Source organism: Emys orbicularis, chromosome 19 (genome assembly GCF_028017835.1).
Source record: "Emys orbicularis isolate rEmyOrb1 chromosome 19, rEmyOrb1.hap1, whole genome shotgun sequence".
Taxonomy (NCBI): Eukaryota; Metazoa; Chordata; order Testudines; family Emydidae; genus Emys; species Emys orbicularis.
Window position 1 is genome coordinate 15961926 of NC_088701.1, and position 26954 is coordinate 15988879.

The following is a 26954-nucleotide window of genomic DNA, read 5'->3' on the forward strand; positions in this document are numbered from 1 at the left end:
TGTGTGTGCGCAGCTCAGGCCGTCCCAGCACGTTCTGGTCGAAGTGAAGAGCGAGGGAAGGAGACGTTCCATCAAACCCGCTCCTGCTCCTGGGTACAACACGGGGCCTGGCTGGGGGGGCTGAGTGGAGGGGGGCAAGAGACTTGACTCGGGGGGAGCGAGGGGCACTGCTGGGGGGGGGCACTGGTTGGGGGGGACTTGCAGCTCGGTGGGGGGCCCTGACCGGAGTGGGTTGAGGCCCCACTACCCCAACCCAGTCCTCGCTTTAACCCTGCAAGGGGGCCCCGCCTCCCTCTGCGCCCCACGTGACCGGGTGGGGGATCAGCGGGGACCTGCGTGGCCCTGTCACCAGGCGCAGGCCCATGGGTGCCCAGGCCCGGCCCCTGCAGCGCCAGAAGTGGGGGGCTGCGGCGTTCGGCCGTCATCAGCCTTGCAGACATCAACCCACCAGCACCCCAGTTGCTTTATACTCAAATCAGTCACTGGGGGGGCTGGGCCCATCCATCAGTGACACTAGAGGGAACTGGGCCCCTCCATCAGTGTCACTAGGGGCCGTCGCCCAGTGTCACAGACACTCCCCAGAGCACGGCAGGGAGAAGCCAGGGCGCGCACAAGGGCAGGAGCAGAGCAGGGGCAGAACCCAGGAGTCCTGACTCCAGCCCCGCCCCGCACACAGCTGAGTCCCACTTCCATCCACAGGACTCGAAGGTGCGTGAGAGAAGGCGGAGATGACCCCGTCCGGGCTGAAGGCGGTGGTGCGCGAGAGTGAGTGCAGAGCTGGGGGGTCTGAGCCCAGTCGGGGGCAGAATCCAGTCGGGTGTGGGTCTGGGGGAACAGGACCCAGTTGGGGGGCCCGGGGAGGGCCGGGCGGGGCGCTTATGGGGGTGTCGCACCCTCGGGGAGGATTAGGAGTCAGTCAGAGCAGAAAGAACAGGAGTACTTGTGGCACCTTAGAGACTAACAAGTTTATTAGAGCATAAGCTTTCGTGGGGTACAGACTAACACGGCTGCTACTCTGAAACCAGTCAGAGCAGAGAGCTCCTCCTCCCCCTGCCTGCCTGTCACACACCAGGAGGGTGTCTGCCCCACCCCCAAGGGCTGCCCCCTCCCATAGGAGCTGCACTTTGGGGGGAATCATCGTCATCTCTTTCCATCGGGGTAACTCCCGCCAGGGCCGGTGCAAGGATATTTTGCGCCCTAGGCGAAACTTCCACCTTGCACCCCCTCTCCTACCCTGACCACCTCCGAAAACTAGTAAACTTAGCGTTATAAACAGCCTGTCAGAACGGGTAACAGCTGCACACGAGGAGAAAAATGACATCATAGCCACTTTGTACCGTAGTGAAGCAGTACGCTTCTGCCCGGCCACAACGCAGAGCTGGCATAGGCTATAGCTGTAATGTAGGAGAGAACAAGTTAAAGCCTTACACCTGATCAGCATGGCCTCCACTGCCTTGTGCATGCTGGACTCTGAGGTGTTAGTTGCTATGTGTTAGTCATTGTCTTCTGGCAACACCCTGACCCGCTGTGTGGGCTGTGTTACTTCAGAAGCCCAAGCCACTCTGAATCTCCAGCCCCAGCTGCAGTGGACGGGGCCTGTGGCTAAATCCAGACCACAGGCCTGGGGTTTAAAAGACCCTTGGAAAGTGGATTCAGTTCAGATGTTCCATGGTTGCCCCCAGAACTGGGACAGAGCAAAAGTGGCCCACAGGTCAGGACCGCCGGTGGTGCTAATAACCCTTAGCTCTTCTCTTAGTTTTTCCTCAGTAAATCGCACAATTAGGAGGGCCTGACACGTGACTTTTGAATACTTGGGCTGGGCCATACTGCCCTGGTTCAAGAGGGGTCTCTGAACAGGAATAGCAGGGGGCTGCAGGTCAGGAGTGAGGGGCATCTGCAAAGCCGTGAGGGGGGGAACCCAGGACTGGAATAGCTGCGGGTCAGGAGTGAGGAGCTCTGGCAGAGCTGGTGGGGACAGACCAGGGCTGGCATAGCAGGGGGCTGCAGTAAAGGGCACTGGCGGAGCTGGGAGTGGGTGGGATCCAAGGGCTGGGATAGCGGGGGCTGAGGACAGGAGTGAGGGGCATCTGCAGAGCTGTGAGATGGGGAACTCAGGACTGGAATAGCTGCGGTTCAAGAGTGAGGAGCACTGGCAGAGCTGGTGGGGGACAGACCAGGGCTGGGATAGCAGGGGGCTGCAGACAGGAGTGAGGAGCACTGGCAGAGCTGGGAATGGGAGGGAGCCCAGGGCTGGGGTAGCAGGGGGCTCCAGTCAGTAGTGAGGGGCACTGGCACAGCTGGTGGGGGCAGCCCAGGGCTGGTGTGGGGGGCCGTAGCTGCAGTTCAGGGTTGAAATGCCTGTATTATGGTAGGACCCAGGAGCCCAAGTCATGGACTAAGGCCCCATTTTGCAAGGCGTTGTACAATATTCATTAGGTGTATTACGGTAGTGCCCAGGAGTGCCAGTCATGGGTCAGGGTACCATTCTGCTGGGTGCTGTACATTATTCATTAGGTGTATTATGGTAGCATCCAGGAGTGCCAGTCATGGGTCAGGGTACCATTGTGATGGGCACAACAAAAAGATGGTGCTTGGCCCGAAGAGCTGACTATCTAATTGCTTAGCTTGGCCGTGGAAGGTGCCCAGGAGACAGGCCGGCAGTTCCCTGAGCGGGGCATGCCTTGGAGGGGTTCTATGTGCAGGACTCAGGATTTGAAGTCTTTGTCGTGTTGTCGTCCCCCACATGCAGTAGAGAGTCACTGGATCCCCTCCAGTCAAGAGGTGCTGGACAGGATCTGTTCTCTTGCTGCACGGGGCCAGATCCTTAGTTCAGCTGCGCTCGTATCCAGCCTGGCAGAAAGGAAGGGGGATCAGAGCCATGGCCCATCTAGCCTGCCACCCCACCACGATCGCTGACTGGGGGCTCTGCTAGGAGCACATCACTAGCTGGCCTGAGAGCAGCCTCTGAGCCACTTCCTCGAGGCGTCCTTCCACCAGCCAGTGGGTCCTGGCTCAGGGCACAGCCGTCCCATCCAATCCCCACCACTAATCTCCATCTCTTTCCCTCACAGAGATCCTCAGCGTTGTCTTTCGCAGCGTGAAGAAGGAAGGAGAATGGAAGGTAAGCAGGCCGGGCCTGCTGCCCTGGTGTTCCCCTGGGGATATGCTGTAGCCATATATCGTGCTCCTTCCCCTCCAGCTTCTTGGGATTCATGAGGACCCTGAGGTTTTCCAGGCTGGATCAGATCCCTGCTCTGTCTAGCCGATCATCCGCCCCCAGCTAGGCTTGGGTATGTCTGCCTTCCCGCTGTGCTGGATCAGACCCAGCTGGTCCAGCTAGCCCCATATCTCCCCCCACACACACCGGATCAGACCACTGGGCCCAGTGAGCCAGCCTGGGTGGGAGGAGGAGCAGGAAAGCGCCAAGCATGGGGGCAGCATGCACCATTGGGCAGGCAGGTTATTGAGCCCCCGGCATGGACTGGGCTGGGGTGTGTGGAGCGGTGAGCTAGGCCGGTGCGGCAGAGGGAGCACAGGGGACTAGGTTTCCCAGTGGCTGGATCTGGTGCAGCGGGACGCTGGGCTGCACGGAGCAATGGGTTCATTCGCAGGGCCGGCTCCAGGCACCAGGCACCCAAGCACGTGCTTGGGGCGGCACCTGGTAAGGGGCGGCGGGAGGAGCGCGGCTCGGCATTGGGGGGGGGGGCGCTCCGGCGGAGCTCGGCAGGGGCGGACTCCAGCGGCGCTCGGCGGGGGGGCAGCGCGGGGCTCGCGCTGGGGGGGGGGGGTTCCGGCGTCGGCGCTCGGCACGGGGGGGGGGCGGGCTCTGGCGCGCGGCGCTCGGCGGGGGGGCGGCGCGGGCGCGGCGCTGGAAGGGGGGTTCCGGCGGCGCTCGGCAGTGGGCGGGGGCGGGCTCCAGCGGCGCTCGGCGGGGGGGGGGGGCGGCTCGGCGCTCGGCTGGTGGGGGTTCCGGCGGCGCTCGGCCCGGGGGGGCGGGCTCCGGAGCTCGGCAGGGGGCGGCTCGGCGCTCGGCGCAGGGGGGAGTGGGCTCCGGCGCGCGGCGGGGGGGCGGCGCGGGGGGGGGCAGCGCTCTGGGGGGGGTTCCGGCGGCGCTCGGGGTGGGGGCGGCGCGGCCGCTCGGCTGGGGGGGGCTTGGGGGCGGCGCTTTTTTTTGCTGCTTGGGGCAGCAAAAAAGCTAGAGCCGGCCCTGTTCATTCGGCACGGCAGGAAGGCAGTAGAGATGTTGGGCCAATGGCCTACAGGGCTTTCCTAGGGGAACACGGAGACTCCCCTCGTTCCATTTCTCTGTGCCCTGATCCTGGTTCTGTCCGAGGGCTGGGGAGCGGGGATCTGGTGGATCAGAGCAGGGCACTGGGAGCTAGGACTCCTGGGTTCTGTCCCTGCCTCTTGCACTCACCCTGTCACCTGGGCCAAGAGGCTGATCTCCTCCAGTCTAGGAGGATGGAACCATTCGGAATGGCCGGGTGTCCCAGGTTTGTCTCCGACATCTCGTACCAGCCACTCTGCTCGGAGCCGCTCTCCTTGTCGCTCCTCACGCAGTCCTTAGCACGGTCAGCTCAGCCAAGTGCAGGCTTGGTAACGGCCCTGCCGCTCTGCTGTGGAAGGGCTGGGCCAGGAGCCGTCGGCTCTGCCGTTAGCAGTCGCTCTGCTCCCTTGGCTGTGCCGTGGATGATGATGGTGGGTGGCTGGGCTCAGGGCAGTGACTAGCTCGTCCGAAGCGGCACGCTCCCCTCTCGCTACCTCAGGTGCTGATCATGGACCACCCCAGCACGCGCATCCTTTCGTCGTGCTGCAAGATGTCCGACATCGTGGACGAAGGCATCACGCGTGAGTGGCCCCTCCCTCCCGTCTGCTCCCCCCGCCAGGGCTCCCCTCCCCCTTGGATACACCTCACAGTCGGGGAGTTGACTTGTCTACATTCACATTTGCATCTAGTTTCCCCCCTTTGCAGCCCCCTAGATGCCCTCCTTGCTATTGGTACCTTCCCAGCCAGATCTAGTTCCCTTAGCCCGGCGCTTTCAGCCCCTGGAGCCTCTTCACCGCTTTCTCAGACTCCCGTTAACTCCTCGCTGCTCCTCCCCCATGCTGCGGGCAGGGTCCTGGCAGGAGAGGGGGAATGCTGGCTCCCTGCTCCAGGGTGGAGGAGCCCTGGGGTTGAGGGGCACAGAGCTGAGCCAGCGCTCTAGGGGGCTGTCCCCAGCACAGTACAGAGGGACGTTTCCTCCCTGCTCCGTACTGGGGCAGCATCGCAGCCCATGGCCCCACATCAAAGCTGCTGCTGCATTGTAGCCTGTGGAACCCCTCAGCCTGCTGCCAGCGAACATCCCTGTTCCCCTTGGCTTCCCCTCCCCCCATCCCTGTGGAGAGCGGCTGGGGCGGGTGGCTAGGACACACTGACCTGCGCCCAATGTCTGCTCTCTCCTAGTTGTGGAAGATATTAACAAGTGCCGGGAGCCAATCCCCAGCCTGGAGGCCATCTACCTGCTCAGCCCTGTGGAGAAGGTAGGCGCTCGGGCCTGGGGCAGCTGGATGGGGAGCAGGGGAGACCCCGGGGCAGCACCTAGTGCAGCCTGGAGGTGACGCTGTCCGGGGGGATGCGCAGCACAAGGTCAGGATGGGAATGGGGCCAGTAGGGGCTCCCCAAGAGGCTGTTTCCCCGGAGCTGGGCTTCGTGTTCTTTGCCACGTGAGGCACAGACTATCCCCTAGACCTCTCCGCAGTGCAGTCCCGTGGGGGTTGGATGGGAAGGTGCAGCAGGCGGAAAGAGGCAACCTCAGCTAGGCTGACCAGATAGCAAGTGTGAAAAACCGGGACAGGTGTTGGGGGGTAACAGGAGCCTATAGAAGGGGAAAAAACTAAATATTGCGACTGTCCCTATAAAATCGGGACATCTGGTCACCCTAAGTCCTCAGCTGAGACTCAAAGTGAAGGAGAATCGCTGAGGCAGAGGCTCAGGTAGCAGGGGCTGTGGGGGAGGAGGCTCCTGCGTCTGCAGCAGGGAGGCCAGTGGAGGGAGACCAGGGGCAGGGGGGTGAAAACCAGCCCACCTCCCGATGGCATCATGCTGGGCCCTGAGTCCCCAGGGGCTGGGCATGGGCTGGGCCCTGCGGGCAGCAGGGAGGGGCCTTGGCTGGTGCTGACAACCCCTCCTCTCCCCCCTTTGCAGTCGGTGCAGGCTCTGATCGATGACTTCCAGGGCACCCCCACCTTCACCTACAAGGCAGCTCACGTCTTCTTCCTCAGCCGTGAGTATCGGGGGGCGGGGAATCTCCCTGCCGGGAGCCTGGCCAGCGGCACACTGGAGCCTGGGGGTGGGGGGGTCTCTCTCTGCTGGCAGGCCAGTGCGCAGCACCCTGATTACGCTCTGCCCTCCTGCAGGGGGATGCAGACCCAGCAGGCCAGACCGAACGACCCCACTGATCCCTTCCCCGCCATGGGCCTGCCTCCAGCCAGCACGGCTCACAGACACCTGCAGGGTGCGCCCAGAAAGGCGGCCTCTGGCTACCATTCCCAGCATGCATTGCTCCATCAGTCCCAACTGGGGTGTGGGAATGGTATACCCAGAATACCCAGTGTGTCAAGGTCACATCTGCTTCTCCCCATTACAGCCCAAGTCCCTGTTCCTCCTTGTGCATCATCCTGAGTTGTACACTCCAGTCACTTCTCCCTGCGGTGGGCTGAGGGCAGGGTGTGAGAAAGGGACTGCGTAGGAGAGATTGTGCCCCCGTCCTCCTTGCTGCTGATGCTGCAGAAGCCGAGAACCTGGCGTGACTCTGGTTCAGGGGGGTTGGACTCATAGTTGACTCCTGTGTGGCCCTGCTGACCTGCCCAGGTTCCCCACAGGTGTGCAGCACTACTGCCCCTGCTGTGCCCGTCCTGGCCCCGTCCGTGGGGGCTGGCGCTGTGCTGGGGGTCTTGAGCCCTGTGCCTGTCACCCCCACCCACTGCCTTTGCCTTGCAGCCTGTCCTGACCCTCTGTTCAACGAGCTGCGGAAGTCACGGATCACCAAGGCCATCAAAATCCTCAAGGAGATCAACATGGCCTTCCTGCCCTATGAGAGCCAGGTAAGGGGTGACCGGGCTTTGGAGGAGCAGGGCCGCAGGGCAGATGGGTGACGTACGACACCCCAACCTTAGTGTTCCCACATGGCTCGGGGCGGGGACACCTTTCCCTTCTAGGGCCCTGGGTTTGACGCCAGCACAGGGCAGCACGTTTTCCCCAATGGCTCGTTCTGTTCGTCCAGTGAAATAAGCGACAGCGGCAGACGCGCGTTGATGCCGGGTTTGCCTGTGGCTACGCTGGGGCTTTCGCCAGACTAGAAGCATGTCCAAGCCCCCTCCCCCAACATTGACTTCTCCAGGGCAGAGATACACCGCTGCAGCTCAGTAAGGACCTGAATCCGGGGCATCTTCATCCCAGGCTGGTGCATGAATCTCTGGGCCGCTGTCCCTCTACCACAACAGGAGTGGCTTTGGCAAAGGGATCTCTCCCTCACTAGGGGCTCGTTCCGGCTCCGCCAGGCTGGCCTGGTCCAACAGCGCATCTTAGGGGCGCGGTATGGGGCACAGCTGGCCTGGCTGCCAGCAGTTGGCACCAGGGTCTGACCTCTGCTCCCCCCGCCCCCCAGGTGTACTCCCTGGACAGGCCACAGAGTTTCCACAACTGGTTCAGCCCCTGCTGCGCCTGGGAAAGGAACAAGGAGCTGGAGATGCTGGCAGAGCAGATTGCTTCATTGTGTGAAACCCTGGAGGAGTATCCAGCCATCCGCTACAGGAAGTGAGTGTGCCCGGGGGGAGGGGTACCCGGCCATCCACTACAGGAAGTGAGTGTGCCCGGGGGGAGGGGTACTCGGCCATCCACTAGAGGAAGTGAGTGTGCCCGGGAGGAGGGGTACCCAGTTATCCCTTATAGGAATTGAGTGTGCCATGGGGAGGTACCCAGCCATCCGCTACAGGAACTGAGTGTGCCCAGAGGGAGAAGGTTACCTGGTCATCTCCTACAGGAAGTGCGTGTGCCCCTGGGGGAGGAGCTGTTTCTACCCACAGGGTTTGTCTTTGCTGCAGGGACCATGAAGATAACTTCCACCTGGCGCATGCTGTACTGGCCAAACTCAAGGTGTTCAAGACATACGAGCCCAGCATGGGAGAGGTGAGCGAGCTGTGCCGGCCACGCCCTCACCATGGGACAGAGCCGCGAGGGGAGGGGGAGTACATGAGAAGTAGAAGGAAGGAGGAGTGATTTAGAACCTGCTCGGAGATCCTGGCGGGGGGAGGGGTGGGGTCTAGACCCCCTTGGAGATCCTGAGGGCTCGGGAGAACAATAGCATTCCCTGTGTGGTTGGACTAACGGCCCCAGCCCTTCTCTAACAGTGGCCGTGGGCGGATCGCAAAGTGCTCTACAAAGGCCAGTGTCCTTATCCCCTCTGTACGGATGGGGAAACCGAGGCACCGACTGGGGAAGTGTGTGCCCAGCACAATCTCTGTTTATAAACAGGGCAGTTCGGTCACAGAAGTAAGCTTTGAACACAGAGCCTCTTCCACACCTGGACACTCCTGTCTGTGTGTGCTCTTACACCCACCACCGTGGTATCGGAACCTCACTAATGAATTCAGCCTACCAGGGGAGGCAGGGGGGCCTGTGTTACAGATGGGAAACTGAGGCATGCAGGGAGTCTGTCAGAGCAGGAGTAGAATCCAGCTCTCCCGAGCCTTAGCCACAAGTCAGCCCTGACCCAGCTCCTGCCGTCCCCGTCCCACCCCCAGCAGAGGGGAGCTGCAAACCCACCCTGCCCTGGATTCTCGCATGGGAAACCCAGTGGCTCCTGTCCCCCTAGGAGAAGCAAAGTGATGTAAAATCCAAGGCCTGCCCAGATCTCTCCCTCCTGTTGCTTCTGCTCTTGCTTCCAGCCTTTGCCGAGCTGCTGGGAGACTGTGCACCTGTGACCAACTGGGAATGTTTGTAATATCTTTTATGAAGCCGATGCGTGCCTCAGTTTCCCCTATATGTTTCATGGCTTCTCTGGTGGGGCGTGGGGGGAAGGACTCTCAGGGAAGGTAAGAATCATGGTGTGGGGGGGTGTCACTTCCCTGTCTTGGTGAAATGAAGAGAATCCAACCCAGATCAGCCTGGGGGCCAGAAAGACCATGACATCTCCAGTGGCTCCTGGCTGGACGCTCCCAGCAGGGAATCGGAGCAGGGGCCCCAGCTCGAGAACACAGGGTTGGGAAGGTTTGAGCTGGGGGATAAGTGGGGGAAGCTGGGAGCTCTCGCCTGAGAACTGACCAAGGTCAGACTGAGGCCTGGTCTACAGGAGGCAATTGCCTCGCTCAGGGGTATGAGAAAGGCGGCGTCACTGAAGCGGCGCAGCTGCAGGGGTTTACATGTAGACAGGCCCTGAGCGAGAGACCAGGAGCCTGAAAACAGGTTTCGCTGCAGCTCGGCCGGGCTCTGGGCTGACCAGAACGGCCTCTTGCTTTAACCTTCAGTGGGCTGGGCTGCCCGGGCTGGGGTCCAAAGAAACCCGACTGTTCTGACAACGCTGGGGGAGTGGCCCTGTCACCCGGGCTGAGTGGCGTCGAGCCCTGCGGAGTGGACGGGTCTGTCCCAGGGTCTGTCTCAGCTGGACTCGCTGGGCAGGGCTCACGGGGTGAAGCCCAGCGGTTCGGTCTCAGGAGGTGGGAGGCCGTATGGCTTGTCCTGGAGGAAGAGAGAGACCTGTTGGGGTCTGGCAGAGCAAAGGGCTTCCTCCCAGAGACTTCCCCAGCTGGGGCCCTGGCACCGACCCTGTGGATCCATGAGCGCACCTTTCCGCTCTACTTTCCCATCCACCGAGGCAATGTTGCCTAGTGGCTAGAGCCCTGGACTGGGACGGGAGACCGAGGTTCTATTCCCAGCTGGGTGACCTTGGCCAAGTCACCTCCCCTATTTGTGCCTCAGTTTCCCCATCTGTAAAATGGGGATAATGATACCAGTCTCGGGCAGGGGGGCCCCCTCTGGGATAGCTGGCTGCCATGGCACAGACGCTCTGTAACTCACAGCTGGCAGCACAGGCCTGACTCCAAAGGGGAGCCTGGCACACACCTGGCTGCCCAAACCATCTACCCAGGGAAGGGATTGACAGCATGCTTGTTAACCACCGGAGCTACTTGCTGCAGCAGAGCTGGCTCCAGCCTGCAGCCCCCGTCTGATCTGTGCTATTCTCAGGAGCTGAGAGCGGCGCTGGGGAGGGCAAAGTCCTGCTCCGTGCACACCCTGCTCCTCTGAGGCCCCCCCAGGGATATTCCTGAGACTCTTGCCATCCTCCCTGTCACAGGTGTAAGCACTATCCCTATGTTACACGGGGGAAACTGAGGCATGGAGCAGCGTGCCACGAGTAGGTGGCAAAGGCAGGAATAGGAGCCAGGAGTCCAGACAGCACGCCCACCGCAGGACCGGGAGTGCTGACTCAAGCCCCTGCTCTCAATGCAGTGCTGGCTCCATGCTGCACAATCCCGGCTGGCCAGTCCAGTGTGCCCCCGCCTTGCCAGCTGGCGCAGAACCCCAGGGACTCTTGTAGCATGGCCTCTAGCAGTCAGGTCTCCAAAGCCACCCAGCCCACGGTCACGGCGCCCTGGGGCCTTGTCTGCACTAGTCCCTCTTGCCCTGATGTTTCCCAGCTGCCAGCCCTGAGGGGTAGCTGGCCCAGGCAGTGCTGTGGCACTCACCAGTGCACTAAGCGCCCCTCTGTTCTGGGGGGTGACCTGGTGGTTATGCCAGCCCCCATCTGCACTCGGGGATCCCTCCAGCCGAGCTGAACTGGCAAAGGTGTGAGCAGAGTCCGGGAGGGGCGCTGGGCATAGCAACCCCCCCAGGCTGGGTAGTGCTGGAGAGGAATGATGGTGCCAGTTCTGGGTTTATGTCCCTGCTCTGCCACAGACTTCCTGTGTGACCTTGGGTGAGTCACCCAGCCCCTCTGGGGCCTCCATCCCCCTCTGCAATGGGGTGACAGCCCTGCCCAGCCCCACGTGCATGGGGGGGCAGGATGCAGCAATGATAGTGCTACAGTGGTGGGGTCCAGATACTCCTCCGAGAGAGGCGCTCCCCCGTCAGCCTCAACCCATTTACCCAGAGGCTGTGGAGACCAAGTGTGGCTGAAAATCGGGCTACGTACTGAGGTGGGACAGTTGGGGAAGCGTCAGGGGCTGTACGAGGGCAGTGCATGCTGATCAGGCAGGGAGCGGGGGCTGGGACAGCCCCCCCCCCCTGATGTGGGTCTGAGATTCTGACCATTTGAGTGGTCTCTGTCCAGCTGGATGCTGGGGGGGCCACCCAGGCTGGGAGTGGGGAGCTAAAGCCTCATATGGGGTCCCAGCTCAGATGCAAGGTGGGGCATAGGGATAACATCCCATTGTCCCCCTCTGGGACCTTATATCAAAGAGTCTCTGGGCCTGGTGTTGGTTAACGATAGACTAGCCAGGGCCTTCTGGTGTAGTTCCCCCCTCCCCACGCTGCATATGGGGCAGGGCGCAGTCGGGGGGCTGCCTTGTAAGGGGCATGCTCCCGTTGGTGGAGAGGCACGAGCAGAGAGCGTGCTTGGGGGAGTGACAATTGCTATTTGCACGAGGGGCAGGTGGCCCGTCCCTGCAGGGGGCGTTGCAGCGCAGCTGGGTGGGGAGCTCTCCCGGCCGATCAGGGCGGGACCCCAGGGCACGTCTCAGCTAGCTTGGTGGGTGTCTCCTGGCTTCCCCTGGGGTTGGGGGCTGGGCCGCAGAGAGAGCGGGTGGTGAAGTTTCAGGCCCACTAGGGCCCATTGGATTGTGCCGTGTAAGCCAGGCCAGGAACCATCCGCCGGAGTAGGGGGTGACGGGTCTCTCTCTCCTTTGCCCCAGGGCCCCGACAAAGCCCGCTCTCAGCTGCTGATCGTGGACCGGAGCTTCGACCTGGTGTCCCCACTGCTGCATGAGCTCACCTTCCAGGCCATGGCCTACGACCTGCTCAGCATCGAGAACAACACCTACAGGTAGGGCCTGGCTGCCAGCAGGGGGCGCCCCGCACTCCTCCTCAGGCGGGCTGGGGGGGTGGACCCAGGCACCTGCACTGCTCTGTAGCTCCCACGCTCGGGGGAGGGGTGTCGCAGCCTGACCCCATCCCCCCTCCGCAGGTACGAGACAACGGGCACCAGCGACTCGCGGGAGAAGGAGGCGCTGCTGGATGAAGATGACGAACTCTGGGTGCAGCTACGCCACATGCACATCGCTGACGTCTCCAAGTGAGCGCGCTCAGCCCTGCCCCTGACACGCCCCTCTGTGCCCCGTCCATCACCCCGGATATGCCCCTCCGTGCCCCACCCAGGGCCGGGACCCATCCGCCCCCGTCCTCCCCGGACACACCACTTTGTGCCCCACCCAATGCCTAGTGCCGGGACTCGCTACCCCCCCTTTCGGCACACCTCTCCCCTCCCCGCCCAGTGCCAGGACCCCCTACCCCCACTTTGGCACAGCCCTCTCCTCCCCGCCCACTGCCAGGACCTCCCCCTCGGACACACCTCTCCCACCCAGTGCCAGGACAGCCCACCCCGTTGACACCCCCCTCTTTTCCAGTGCCGGGACTTCCCCCATCCTCCCCTTCAGACACAGCCCTCCCCACCCTGGGGCCCCCTCGGACACACCCCTCCCCTTCCCTTCCCACCCAGTGCTGGAATCCCACTCCCCCTTGGATACACTCCTCTCCCACCCAGTGCAAGGACACCCCCCAGCAACACACCCCTCTCCTGCTCAGTGCCAGGACTCCCCCTCCCACTCCCACCCAGTGCTGGGGCCTGTCCCTCAGACATGCTCCTCTCTGAGTGCTGAGACCCCCTGGACCCAGCCCCTCTCCCCAAAGGACCCCTGAGCGCTCCCTTCCAGAGCAACTGTCTGCATCTCCTCTTGGGGATCCCCCTGGACACTGTCTTCCCCCGATCCCAGGATCTCCCCAGGCACCTCACAGCCCCTTGAGTGAGTCCCTCACCGACCTCCTGCTGGGCCTGCCTCTGCCCCCCCCCCCCATCAGGGCACCAGGAGCCCCCAGAGGTGCACTGAACTCTGCCTTGGGGTAACTTGGAAGAGCCCCCCCCCGCCCCATCTGAGGCTCTCGAGGCAGAGAACCGTGGTGCCCGTGGGGTGGGGGCTCCATCCCCTGTAGCATAGGACAGGGCACCCCCTACCTCTAAGGCAGTGCCTGGCTCCGGCCTGACCCCTCTCCCTGCTGCAGGAAGGTGACTGAGCTGCTGCACACCTTCTGTGAGAGCAAGAGGCTGACCATGGACAAGGTGCGGTGGGGGCTGGGAGGGGGAGCGATTGGGGAGTCTGGGACGGGGGGACCCATCCCACTGACACTGATGGGGAGGGGAGGCTGCCCTGCTGCCCTAGGAGGGGTTGGTGGGGGGGGGGCTGTCCAATTGCTCCCAGGGTTTGCCTGTAAAGGGCTAAGAGGTGTATGTGGAGCCCCCTGCCCCCCAGCCAGAGCTCTGGAGCTCCCCACGGTGAGGGAGGGCAAAGGCCCATGGGGCGGGGTCAGAAAGCAGGGTCAGGGCCGCGCAGGGAGAGCTGCAGGGAGCCAACGCTGGCATCTCCCTGGCCCGCTGCCGCTTTACACCTCAAGGGGCACTCGGGTTGCGGGGCTCCCGTCACATTCCAGCTGGCCTGGGAAGAGCAGGTCTAACCCAAGCCACAGCCACACGTGGCCTGAGTGACCCACCCTGGCCCTGGCACGCGTGGTTGGGCTGCTGCGGCTGTCCCCGGGCGAGGCCTCTGCCTTGCAGGAGGCTCTGTGTGCTGGGAGGGGCCGGGATCTCACCACCGCCTCCCTCCAGGCCGACATCGAGGACCTGTCCCAGATCCTGAAGAAGCTGCCCGAGTACCAGAGAGAGCTGAACAAGGTAACGGGGCTGGGGCTGTTAGTGGGCGGGGGGCAGGGCATTCAGTGGGGCTGATGGGGGGGCAGGGTGCTCTGTGGGGCTGGTGAGGGACAGTAGGGACTCTCTGGGGGGCAGGGCACTCTGGGGCACTCTGCTTTACTGCCTGATGAGAGCTTCTGACCTGTCCCGTCGGGCAGAGCCATTTCCCCCCCAGGTGCTGTGTGGCGCCATGGGCAGCAGCCTGCCCGTCAGTGCCCAGAGCTGCCACGTTAGCCACAGCAATGGCAGCCCTTGGGTAACGCCCACGCCTTGCTGCTGCAGCTCTCAGGAGAGGGCCTTGGTGGGCTTCTAAACCAGCCCGTTGGAGCCACTCCTGGTTCCACTGGGCCACGTGCCAACAGAAAGCTCCTGGCCACTGGCATAGGTACCCCGACACCTGCTGGTCTCCAAGCCCCCAACCTCATGCTGACTAACAGAGAAGCCGTGGGCTGATTTGGAAGCTGCTCCCTCCTCCTGATCCTCCCCTCCAGCTGCCCCACTCCACCCCAGAGGTGGCTGCACTTCAGTGCTGGGCAAAACAATCCCTATATACTCGGCTTACACAGCCGATTGGGGCTGCTCCTCTGGCCAAGGGGCCCTCCTTGGGGGCTGGGGGTGCTCTGGACCAGCCGGTGATGCAGTGCCGCAGTAAACTCCCCCCTGTCCCGGTCTCTCCCGGCAGTACTCCACGCACCTGAACCTGGCCGAGGACTGCATGCGGCACTTCAAAGGGACGGTGGAGAAGCTGTGCAGCGTGGAGCAGGTGGGTCTGTGGGCAGAGCCTGGCTGGGGGCCAGAGTCTGGCTCATGGACTCAGCCCGGAGAAAGGGGTCTCAGAGCCGCAGGCTCGCTGGAGCCAGGGCCAGCCCCCCCATGTAGCACCGCGGGTGCAGAAGGGGGACATGGGGCTCGGGTTACTCCCTGGGGGCCCGTTGCTCACCCCAGGGGGAGCTGACCCCAGGGAGGAGGGGGCCCTGGCACAGGGGGTAGACGACCTGTGGGTCGTGGGGCCATTGCGTCTCCCATCCTGCTGCGGGGCAGGAGGAAGCGGAGCAGCCTGACCTGGGCCTTGTGTGTGCGCCCCCCTCCCCCCTAGGACCTGGCCATGGGGACGGACGTGGATGGGAAGGTGATCAGGGACCCGATGAAGATCATCGTGCCCGTCCTGCTGGACCCCAGCGTGCAGGCCTGCGACAAGATCCGCATCATCCTGCTCTACATCTTCCTGAAGAACGGTAACGCCACAGGCCTGCAGCCCATTGCCCAAGCCAGGGTGCCCTCATGTGGCTCCTCTGGCTGCCCAGTTTCCTGGCCAGGGGGCGCTGTGGAGTTGCCAGGCCTCCCCATCTGCACTAAGCAGCAGTAAATGGTTTGGGGGGTTGCCGACCCTCCAGCTCAAGGCCTCGCAGCCTTAAGGACCCAGGCCTCGGCTCTGACACTGTACCTGACTGGCTGCAGATGGGGGAGCCCAGATCGGGGGAGGGGGACTCCCTCTGCACTGCCAGGGGGAGCTAGAGAGACCCCTGCCCCCAGCACCCGAGAGAACCTCTGGAGGGAGGGAAGAGCATCAAGAACCTAAATTCAGTCATTAACTGCGTGGGGTCTAGTGGGTTAGAGGGGGGCTGGGAGCCAGGACTCCTGGGTTCTACCCCCAGCTCTGGGAGGGGTAGGAAGAGCAGGATCTCAGGGTTTGATCAGGGAACTAGGACTCCTGGGCCATGGACTGAATGTGCCAAGGCTGTGGGTGCGTCCCAGGGGTGCTAGCGCTAACCTGTCTCTCCCCATGCAGGTGTGAGCATGGAGAACCGTGACAAGCTGATCCAGCGTGCCAACATCCAGCAGCTGAGCAGCAGCATCGACAACATGGAATTCCTGCACATCTTTCTCACGCCTGGGGTAAGGGACTGGGGCCAGGGGCCAGCAGCTGTACCCATGGCAGGGGAGCCCAGGCCAACCTGGGGGTGCCCTCCATGGCAGTGACCTACTCCCAGCACAGAGGTGGCCTCTGCCCCATACAGTGGGGTGACGCCCTCCCCATATGAGGGTGACCCCCGAGTTACTCCCCATCTGGGGTGACCTCTTCTGCCCTGCAGAGGACCCTGGGGGTCAGGACCTCAGATCACCAGGGAGCTGGAGCTGGTGACCACTGCATGGGGTGGCCATGCGACGAATGGGGGGAAGCGGCTCTGTTCTCCCATCAGTCTCTCTCCCCTCCTCTCTCTCTCTCTCGCTCAGTGATCCATTCTGTTCTTTTCTCTGCCCCTCCCCTGCCAGCCCGGCTGGAGTGACTCAGGTAGGCTGCGCTCTCCCTGTCTGCCCCCGTTCCCATCCCGCACCCCCTCCCTGCTGTCTCTCACCCCCTCTCCCTTCCTCCCCCAGAGTGGGCAGCTGCGACCCGAGAGGAAGGTGCGGCCGGAGTCCACCTACCTGCTTTCCCGCTGGACCCCCAGGCTCAAGGACGTCATGGAGGTACCAGGCCGTCTGCTTCCTGGCCTTGGGGGTGGGGGTCACACCTGGCAGGCTGGGCCCAAGGGGGAGGGGCTGGTTTGGGGTCAGCCATGTGTGGAGCCCTGCATATCCATGCACCATTTCTGCGGACAGTGGATTGGTTGCAGATACAACCGGGTCGGGCTCTACTCCCCAGCAGCGCCTGGCCCGCGGCATCCAGCTCAGGCAGCCTGGGGGGGCGCAGTGCGCTCGGGGCCGCCGGCCAGCAGCCAGTGGCTGGGCGACAGGTCGGAGTCGGGGCTGGCCGGCACCCACTCGCCTTGCCACGCTGAGCAGCACCAGCCTCCCCACCAGCTCCCGGGCAGCACCCCACTGTGATGCAACATGCTCTGCTGCTGCCGTGTACCGTCGCTTGTGACCCCCCAGGAGCATCACGTGATGAGAAACCCCTCCCCCCAGCCCCCACCCCCTCCACGCTGCCCCTTCTTGAGACCCCGCCCCCGCGCTACCCATTCTCCTCTAGACCCTGCCCCCTCCACGCTGCCCCTTCCCCCAAGCCCCAACCCCCTCCAAGCTGCCCCTTACCCCCAAGCCCCACCCTCGCACTGCCTCTTCCAAGCAAGACCCCTTCCCCCCCTCGCTAGCCCTTGTGAGGGCTTGCTGCTACCCATGAGGATGCGGATACAGACGGCTAGTGGATCGCGGGCTGATGCACATCCACATTTTTGTATCCGTGCAGGGCTCTAGCCATGTGAGGGGCTCATCAGAAAGTCCTCTCCTGCTGCCATCCTTAGGGGTCTTAGATCATAGACACGAGTGCAGGGCAGTTGTCTTACCCGGTACTGAGATGCTGCCACCTCTGGGGTGGGGCAGAGGCAGTTTATACAGGGGTCCCTCACCGGGGCTGAATTCTTCCTGAGGAGTGGCAGGCAGCTGTTAACAGCCGCACAGCAGCACTGCCCGAGAGTCTAGGGCAGGAGGTGATCAGTGTGTGGGGCTGGAAGTGCAGGGGATCCAGGCAGCACACTGTCATGACTGGCACTGGAATCTGAATGGCCGGCAGGGTCCTTGGCCTAACCTCCAGTGAGGAGCAGCTGTTTGACGTTCATCTAAAGGACGAACTCCTGCAGCACAGTACTGGTCACTGACTGCCAGGGGAGAGCGCCCCCTGCTGAGCCCCCCACCCGCTCCTGGCAGTACAGCGCCCCCTAGCGCCTCACTGGGGACATAAAGCACCCTCTGCTGACTCACTAGCACCCCCCAGCACCCACTGGCTTTTCCTTAGAGGTCTCCTATCCAAGCGCTGCCTGGGCCCAAACCTGCTTAGCTTGTGAGAGGTGACATGGTCGCTCCTTCCCCCAGTGATTGCTGGGGGCTGAGCCCCTCATCGCCCTGCCCTGTGGGGCACTCTTCAAGGGGGTGGGGGGCACACTTAGTTGCCTTCAGCCTACTGGCTTGGGGCTCCTCCAGGCCAAGAATTAACCCCCCCACCCGAGGGAGGCTCCCAGGCCCCTGCTCCAGCGATGTGATGGTTCCTCCTGTGGGATTTTGGGGCAGGCAGTTGAGGTAGCCTCAATCCTGTGCCTAATCCAAACCCACCCACCCCCACCCCCCCGCGCTAGCCGCAGCTCGGCAGGCCTTAAGCCTCCCTGTACAAGTCAACGCAGCGGATTAATGTAAAAGCCCCTATTATGTGGTATTAGGATGTATCATAGCCTGGGCCCCCTGCGTGGCTGGGACACACCTCATGGGGCAAGAGGCAGGGCCTGGATCTGCCCGCAGCAGGGAAGGGGCACTGAGGGCAGCCCCCTGCCTCCCTCCTCCCCCAAGTGAGGGGCCCTGGATCTGGCTGCAGGAGGTCTCTGCCCTCCCCATAACGGTGGATGGGTGGGGAGTTCACAGCAGGGCACTGAGCAGCTGAGGGGAAGGTGGGGAGATGGGGGGCGCATCACGGGAGGAGTCAACGTGCTTTTTGCTGGCTTCCCATGTCCCACCCCAGAAAGGGGGCCCCAGGCTGCTCCCACAGGGATTGTCAATCATTCAGGGAGGAGCCGTCCCAGCCCCTCCCCCCAATGGAGCCTGGCTTGGCCACCAGGTCCAAGGTTCCTGCTGCTTAGCCCCTGCTGACCTGTCCTCTTCCCCACTCCCCCTGTCCAGGACATCATTGAGGAGAAATTGGACAACAAGCTGTGGCCCTTCATGTCAGACACGGTACCTACCACCAGCTCCCAGGCTGCTGTCAGGTAAGGCTGAGCCTTGCTGGGCTGTCGGGGGTAGAGCCCTGGCACCCCCCCCACCCCCCGGGTGTAGGAGCCTCGGTGCCTGGGAGTGCTTGGCCAGGACCCTGCCCTCTACGGGGGAGGGGGTGTCCAAGAGCCTGGAGCCCTGGACCCCTCTCACCATGTCCCCCGCACCCCAGCAGTCCCTCAACACACCAGGGCTCAGGATGGAGGAAAGGGACTGGCTGAGCTTTAGACAGCACCCCCAGCCCAGGGCAGGTGCCACCCTCCCCTTCTCCCTCTTGCCTCCTTTGGGACTCCTGTCCCACTGCCTTGGGCAGGGCCTGCCCCCCCTCCCCCTCCAGGCCCTGCCCTTCCATCTGGCCTTACCTCAGGAAGCCCCTGGTATCCACACAGCCCCTCTCCCCCCAGCCCCCACTTCGGGCAGTGCCCATCCCTCTGCCTGGCCTTCCCTCAGTGAGCCCCTGGTATCCACACTGCTCCTTTCTCCCCCAGCACCCGCTTCGGGCATTGGCACAAGACCAAGCCAGCAGCCGAGTACCGGACGGGCCCGCGCCTCATCATCTACGTGCTGGGTGGGGTGACCATGTCTGAGATGCGCTGCGCCTACGAAGTGACCCGGGCCACCAAGGGCGAGTGGGAGGTTGTGATCGGTGAGTGGGGCGAGTCCTGGGGGGAGAGGTGGCTGGAATGCCCAGGTCAGGGACAGTCGGGACCCCCTGGGAGGGGGAGACCCTAGAACTGCCTGCCTAGCACCCACAGGGTGCCCCTGCCACCCTCTGTCCTCCCGCACCCGGGGGCCTGGGAACAGATGCGCTTGCCCCACCTGCCTCAGCCACGCATGGCCTGTATCTAGACACCTGATCTCCTAGTCCCTGGCTCCCCAGGCCTCTCCTTGCCCAGGGACCATGTGTGGGGGTCCAGTCAGACACCCCCAGTAACACCCATAGGGATATGGCTCACCCCCTGCACACACCCCTCTAAGACCCAAGGGTGAGGAACGCTGTCAGCGCGTGGATTCTTGCCTGGCCGTGCAGGGTACAGCGGCACGAGGGGTGCGGTGCCAGGCCGCGGCGGGCAGGAGACAGCCCCTCCCCCCCTGCACTAGAGCAGGGTCCAGCTGCAAGGATGGGGGAGATGGTGATGCCAGCCTCATGCCCGCCCCACTGTGCCCACCGCTGCCAACCACTTCTCTCCCCCCCCAGGTTCCAGTCACATCCTAACCCCCAAGAGCTTCCTGGATGACGTCCAAACCCTCAACCGGAAGGCCCCTGAGGAGGTCTAGAAGCAGCCCCCTCCCCGCAGAGACTCTGCCCCCCACAGCTCGCTGCCCCCAGAGCCACCTGCTCTTCGCAATAAAGCACCTTCCCCGCTACTCTTGGCAGCGCTGTCAGTTCTTGGGGAGGGACGGGGAGAGGGGACGGGACCCCCAGGCTGCTTGGCTGTTAGGGCAGGGGGCAGGCCAGGCTCCCATCTAGGGTTGTGGCCCTCTGTGCCCCATGGCCACCGCCCCACTGATGGGATAGGGGAAGAGTCAGACTCCGTTATGTACAGCCTCAGCCATTCCTAACTCCCCTCCCTGGGACCCAAGGCATAGCCCCTCCTCCTCCTGTCACCCCTCTGCCAGCGATGGGGGGCGCACAGAGGCTGCTACCAGCGACTGGCTTTGGGGGGCATGTGATCCAGCCACTGAGCCCCAGGCTGTGTCTGTCCAGTCTGCAAAGGGTTAAAGAGAACCCCCCTTCTGCCCCCATCTCATCCCCCTTCACCGCCTTGGGGTGCTGGCCCAGCCCTGGCTCCCTGCACCCCTCCCAGCACAGCCTGGCAGCCTGGCCTCTCCGTGGGAACCTCGGCTCCAGAAGGGGGGAGGGGTCCTAGGAGGACTTGCAGTCAGAGTGCCCAAGTAAGTGGGGGTGGAGCCAGGACTGCATAGGAGGCGTGTCCAGGGTTGGGCAGCAGCAGCAGGGCAGAGCCAGGCTGCATCTAGGACCCCGCAGGACGGGTTTGCCGCCCCGATGGGCCTGGATCAAATGCCCCTGCCCAGTGGCAGACACCTCCCCAGTGCCTTTCCCTGGGTATCAGAGCCACCCCCTGGGCACCTGGAGCCCCAGCTCCAGCTGAGGCAGCCAACTCCAGCCCCCTTGGGTCTGACCAAGCCCTGAGCCAAGCCTCACCCCCTGCATCCCACAGGCCCTAGAGGTCCCCTCCCTCTTGCCCGCCAGCCGGGCTGTGCTGGGGCAAGCGCTGGCAGGAGTGACCCCAGGTAAAGCAGTGACCTCATTTACCAGGAGTGACCTCCCAGGGTGGTAAAGAGGACTCTGTGTGTGTGTCTGTGTCTGTGTTTTCTCTGCTCTGAGCCCCCCACCCCATTATCACACAGTCAGTGCTGGCCCTGCCCCCTGCTCCTGCCCTACTGGGCTTGTTCCTGGGCCAGTAAAGTGCGATGCCAAAGGCTGGCCGAGGCCTTTGCTGCTGTTCACAGGCGGGGAAGGGGAAGGGAGGGGACGGGGCGGGGTGTGAGGCTGAGGGCCCATGATGCCAGGGAGCGGGATCACCCCAGCACCCCCTATGGCCCTGCTCCAGGTCCCTGGCTCCGAGTCACCCAGCCAGCCCTGCCCCCTCCCAACCTTCCGCCCCCAGGAGGAGGGTGGGGCAGTAGCTGGAGTGTTGGACCAGGGCCTGGGGGCAGCTCTGCTCTGGCCTGTGGACGCCCCCTGCTGGTACAGTGCTGGCTCACCCAGCCGTGCCCCAGAACCTACACAGTTCCCCGTGTCCCGCTGCCCCGACTCCCTTGTTCTGCCTCTCTGGTCTGTGTGCCAGAGGGACCAGCAGGGAGCCCCAGGAGTCCCCCCAAGCCAGCTATAGGGTCCCCATCAAGTGTGGGGTTGGGGCAGGCACTGAGCGAGCACCAGGGCCCAGCCCCCAGGCTGGCCCCCACAGGGAACCATACCCACCCAGCCCCTGCCCCTCCAATAATCAGCGCTGGAACCTAGCCCCCTGCTTCCCACTCAGATCTGGGACAGAACACCTGCCTCCTTGCTCCCGCTCTAGGGCCTGGCCTTTGCCCCAACCCCCACCTCCTCCATCCTCCTGTGCTGGCTCCCAGCCCTTGGGGCCCTTTTCCTGCGCTGGCACCTGCATTGTGTGAGCAGCTGCTGTAGGCTCATCCTGCCAGCCAGGCCAGGCCTCCCCTCTGGCACCCTCCAGCCTGTGCCAGCAGCTGGGGGTGCAGTGACAGTGTCCCCAAACCCCTCCACCCCCCACTGGAGGGTGAAAGGAGACAAGGAGGGGCTGTGAGAGCCCCATTCTCCTACCCTTCCCGCAGCCTGCTCCTCCGGCTCAGCTCGGAAACTCGCCCTGCCTCTGTAGTCACTGGGCATGGGGGTTAGCGCCATCAGCAATCCCACCCCACCCCCCACCAGCTGGAGACAGAGACCAGTGCCAGGTCAAGGACCTGCCCCAGGTCCCGGAGGGGTATGGGGGATCAGGGCCCAGACCAGGGGTGACCGTGGCGGGGGATCAGACCCATCACTCATGAGGGTTGGGGGTTGTCTAACTTCTCCTCTCAACCTGCGCACAGGCCATGGCCCCTCCTGCCCTCTCCCAGCCCATCCCCTGCTCCCTTGGTGCCCCGGGGGCACATAGTCGTTCAGCCCACAAGGTGGGAGGGAGGCTTCAGGCCTGTGAGCTGTGCTATGCTGTGACGAAGTGGGGGGTTTTCTTGTTTTCTGTGGAGTTTCAATGGTTTGCATGCGGAGGGGGTGGGACTAAGTTTCCCTGGGTGTTACTGGTTTAACAAGGTGAGGGGAGAGGGAGTTTGTTGTTGCAGAGGACCGGAGAGAGAACTTGGGGCCCCAGCCATGGCCTGGAGGATGGATACCCCAGCGACTGGTGACCTGGCGACCTGGTGACCCGGAGGCCCAGCTTAGGAGCTGCAGCCGGTTCTGGCCAGTGGGCGGACAATGGGCTGCAGAGTGAGGACCCAGTGACCTAACCAGCCGGTTCCAGCCAGAGGACAGAAGAGGGGAGAGGAGGCCCCGGTTTACGACCCTGTTTCCCTGAAGAGAAGACAATGGACAGAGGCGGGGCTTGGGGGAGGTGATATCAGATGCCCAGCTGGGAAGCAGGGGGGCTCTGAGCTGGAGAGGGGGAGCAGGCAGAGCCGACCGGGGTGCAGAGAGACTGGGGTGTGCTGGGCTGAGGGAGGCCAGGCCTGAGGCCCTGAGAGCTTCCCGTGCTGTGTTCAACTCTCAATAAACCCTCCTGTTTTATGCTGGCTGAGAGTCACTCCGGTCTAGAGAATAGGGTTGCATCAACCCCTTTGGGGGTGGAGGCCCAGGGGTCCAGAGCGAGTGGACTCCCTGAGGGGGCCCACGGCGAGAAACAGGTGTGCTAAGGCTCCGAGAGGTGCGGCTCCAGGAGGTGGAGGGGCTTAACCCCCAAGAGAGAGTGGACCCCCGCGAAGGGCTGTATCACTAACAGGGGCACTCCCCACGGACTGCATGGGGCCAGGAGTGGGCACGATCTGTGAGTCCGTGACAACGTGGTGTAAGAAGTGGGATTGTTCGTGGATGCACCCTGTAGACGTGGGCTGCGAGCGCCGGCACTTTGCAGTGAGTGGCTGCCAGTGATAGAACGAGGGTATTGAACGGAACCAGCCTGGAAATGGCCTAGAACCAGCTCCGTAAGAGCGACCTGGCACGTCTGTGCAGGAAGAGAGGGCTGAGCGTGGGGAGGCTCACTAAGGAGCGGCTGATTGCTCAGCTTGTAGAGAATGACCCGTCTGAGGTGCAGGCTCCAGACCCCAGGGGGGCTCCCGGGGTGCCCGGAGAGCTGGGGAGTAGCCGTGGGGGCAGTCTGTGTAGTGACCGGGAGTGGGTCAGACCTGACTCCCCAGTCAGTACAGGGAGACCCCAGTCTGGTTCCTCCCTAGAGGAGACTGGAACTGCAGCTGAAAGCAAAGGAGCGGAGGCTGGTGGACCGTGTAGAACAGCGGAAGCACGACTTGGAGATGGACGAGAGGCAGGCCAAGAGGGCCTGCCGGGGGGTAAGTGGGGAAGGGCCCCGAGCCGCCAGTGGTGTGGGGAATCTAGACACCAAACTGCTGCCCCAGTTCGAATGGGGGGGGGAATATTGATGCCTACCTCACAGCCTGTGAGAAGGCTTGTGAACTGAACCAGATTGACCGTGCAGACAGGCTTCGCTGGCTGACCCCCCTGCTGGGTCCCAAAGCCATACAGGCGTTCAGCCAAATGGATGGTGTTGAGAAGGGGAACTATGACCTGTTCAAAGAGGCTTTGCTGCTGAAGTTTGAACTGACCCCCGAGGCGTACAGGAAATGATTCCAGGGTGTACGCAAGACCCCAGGTGTTTCTTACAAGGAGGTCGCCAACCTGCTGCGGGAATATCTCCGCAAGTGGGGGAAGGGCGCAGGGGCCACTACCGCAGAGGACGTGTATAACCTGGTGGGGTTGGAGCAGCTGTATGACATCTGCCCTCTGGACCTAAAGATGTGGTTAGTGGACCGGAAGCCCAAAGATCTGCGCAGTGCAGGGGCACTAGCAGATGAGTTTGTGGACAGCAGATCGGGGGCAGGAGGGAGACCCACATCAGGGACTCATAAGGTGAGTCACCCAGAGACCTCTCAAAGGTGGGACCCCAACTCAGGGGTGCCCAGGAATGCCGGGGCGGGGCGACCCCTGTCGTGGGACTTGAGGGACCTGAAATGTAATTACTGTGGCCAAAAGGGGCACAAGATGGCACAGTGCCTGAAGATGAAGGAAATGGCAGCCAAGCAGAACCCGCGGGGTGTTAACTGGGAGGAAGCCCACCGAGAGGGGGCACCCCCGGGCCCGGGGGCTGCAGTCGAGAGGGCTGTGCCAGGAGGAGGGGATCACCAGGCCAGGCCAGCAGGGGAAGGCGGGGCCCCAGGTCCAGAGCACCTGTACCCAATCCGCCAGGTGAGCGTGGGACAGTCCCTGGGGGACAATCACCACGTCATCCCCATTGAGGTGGGGGGAAGGAGCGTCCAGGGGTTCTGGGACACGGGCGCAGAGGTGACGCTGGCGCGGTCCGAGGTGGTGGACCCAGACCAGCTAGTGCCTGATGCCTACCTGACCCTGAGGGGAGTGTTCGGGCCCCCCGTCAAGGTGCCTGTAGCGAGGATACACCTGAAATGGGGGGGCTAAGGAGGGACCCAAAGAGGTCGGGGTGCACGATCACCTGCCTACCGAGGTGCTAATGGGTAATGACTTGGAGAACTGGCCGGATGGCATTCAGAGCGCCCTGGTCCTTACCCGGAGCCAGAGCCAGCGCCAGCGAAGGGCACGGGACCTCCCGAGGGGGGGGCTGAAGCGCCGAGGGTAGGGCTCGACAGGGTTGGGCCGGAGCCTCCGTCCCAAGGTGGGGAAACTGAGGCGCCACCAGCCAGGGCCGTATCCTCAGACCCAGCAGCTGAATTCCAAATGGAGCTGCAGGTGGATCCCTCCTTGGAGAAACTGAGGGCCCTGGCCGGCCACAGCAGTGCACGGTCCCAGGAGGAGGACCGCCGGGAGCGATTCCTGTGGGAGAAGGGATTCCTGTACCAGGAATGGGCTGGTTCAGGGCGAACTGAATCTTGGAAAGTCGGGAGGCAGCTGGTGGTTCCCCAGAGGTACCGCCACAAACTGTTGTACTTGGCCCACGATATCCCCCTTTCGGGGCATCAGGGCATCCGGTGCACCTGGCAGAGGCTGCTGCAGAACTTTTACTGGCCCGGGGTCTTTGACGCTGTCCAACAGTATTGCAGGTCCTGTGACTCCTGCCAGAGGGTGGGGAAGGCCCAGGATAAGTGTAAAGCCCCGCTGAGACCTTTGCCCATCATAGAGGAGCCTTTCCAGAAGGTGGCCATGGACATAGTGGGGCCCCTCAGCAGGGTGACCCGGTCAGGGAAGAAATACATCCTGGTGGTGGTAGATTTTGCTACGCGCTACCCCGAGGCGGTGGCCTTGTTCTCTATCAAGGCAGACACCGTGGCAGACGCGCTGCTGACCATCTTCATCAGAGTGGAGTTCCCCAAGGAGGTCCTTACAGACCAGGGGTCTAACTTCATGTCAACCCTGCTCCAGTGCTTGTGGGAGAAGTGAGGGGTCCGACACACCTGGGCCTCAGCCTACCACCCTCAGTCCAACGGGCTGGTGGAGAAGTTCAATGGGACCCTAAAGAGGATGCTGAAAACCTTTATGGACCAGCACCCGGAGGACTGGGACAAGTATTTACCCCACCTGCTGTTCGCATATAGGGAAGTGCCCAGGAATCCACAGGGTTCTCCCCGTTCGAGTTGCTGTACGGAAGGAGGGTGAGGGGGCCCCTGGACTTGATGAGGGACGAGTGGGAGGGAAAGGCCTCTCCCGATGGGGAATCAGTGGTAGAGTATGTACTGACTTTCCGGGAAAAGCTCGTGGAGCTCATGGGCTTGGCTAGGGAGAACCTAGCAAGGGCCCAGAGGAAGCAGAAGGTCTGGTACGACCACTCAGCACGTGCCCACTCATATGCTACCGGGGACCAGATGATGCTCCTCATCCCCTTGAGGAAGAACAAGCTGCAAGCGGCCTGGGACGGCCCCTTCATGGTCAGCAGACAGGTAAACGAGGTGCACTATGTGGTGGAACTGTCCAACCGGGCTCACAGCCACCGGGTGTATCACGTCAACATGATGAAGCCGTACTGGGACAGGGAGAAGTTGGTGCTGGCTGTGTGTGGGCAGTGGGAGGAGAAAGGAGAGGACCCCATGGTGGGAACTCCTCCCTGAGGCTGGGGCTAACCCCTTGCTTGAATCAATTCCCCTCTCAGACCAGCTAACCCCTGCCCCAGCAGGCAGAGATCAGAGAGGTGCTGCATTCATACCGGCAGCTGTTCTCCAGCCGGCATGGGCTCACTAACCTGGCTGTCCACTGGGTGGAGATGGGATCCAACCCTTCCACAAGGTGTTCCTCATTCAGGGTCACTAGGGAAACAGCCCAGCATCTGGAGAGAGAGGTTGGGCTTTAGGGGTGATCCAGTCGTCCTCCAGCCCCTGGGCCCCACCCGTGGTGCTGGTCCCCAAGAAGGATGGGTCGATCCGGTTCTGTGTGGACTATTGGAAGCTCAATGCCATCACCGTGTCCGATGCCTACCCCATGCCTAGGACCAATGAGATCCTAGACAAGTTGGGGGGCGTCCGGTACCTCACTACCATGGATCTTACCAAAGGCTACTGGCAGATGCCTTTGGACCCGGAGGCCAGGGCGAAATCTGCCTTCACCACCCCAATAGGGCTCTTCAAGTTCCTGGTCTTGCCTTTCGGTCTCAA

General features: G+C 62.9%; 1 protein-coding gene across 6 annotated transcripts; it reads left to right on the forward strand.

The window, feature by feature from the left end:
* The first annotated feature begins 728 nt into the window (after nt 1-728).
* On the forward strand, nt 729-19999 carry LOC135891651 (syntaxin-binding protein 2-like). 6 transcript variants are annotated; one of them, XM_065419262.1, is made up of 20 exons: nt 729-765; nt 3072-3121; nt 4767-4848; nt 5447-5542; nt 6064-6077; nt 6188-6266; nt 6983-7086; nt 7650-7798; nt 8086-8170; nt 11890-12020; nt 12162-12269; nt 13253-13310; nt 13854-13919; nt 14620-14700; nt 15034-15172; nt 15727-15857; nt 16317-16406; nt 18543-18628; nt 19121-19278; nt 19831-19999. In XM_065419262.1, exons 1-20 carry the CDS (start codon nt 729-731, stop codon nt 19908-19910), a joined length of 1824 nt encoding a protein of 607 aa, XP_065275334.1. In that variant the 3' UTR covers nt 19911-19999. The 6 variants fall into 6 exon arrangements, with proteins under 6 accessions (XP_065275334.1, XP_065275335.1, XP_065275337.1 ...); XM_065419263.1 differs by lacking the exon at nt 6064-6077 and having other exon boundaries at nt 5447-5523; nt 15727-15863; XM_065419265.1 differs by lacking the exon at nt 6064-6077 and having other exon boundaries at nt 5447-5523; nt 15727-15860; nt 16326-16406.
* The last annotated feature ends 6955 nt before the right edge of the window (nt 20000-26954 follow it).

Bases quoted from the DNA above. Each gene is read 5' to 3' on its own strand.
- LOC135891651 (XM_065419262.1), top strand. From the start codon at position 729: ATGACCCCGTCCGGGCTGAAGGCGGTGGTGCGCGAGA. The intron at 766-3,071 runs GTGAGTGCAGAG...TTTCCCTCACAG, and splicing joins GAAGGCGGTGGTGCGCGAGA to AGATCCTCAGCGTTGTCTTT. The intron at 8,171-11,889 runs GTGAGCGAGCTG...CCTTTGCCCCAG, and splicing joins ACGAGCCCAGCATGGGAGAG to GGCCCCGACAAAGCCCGCTC.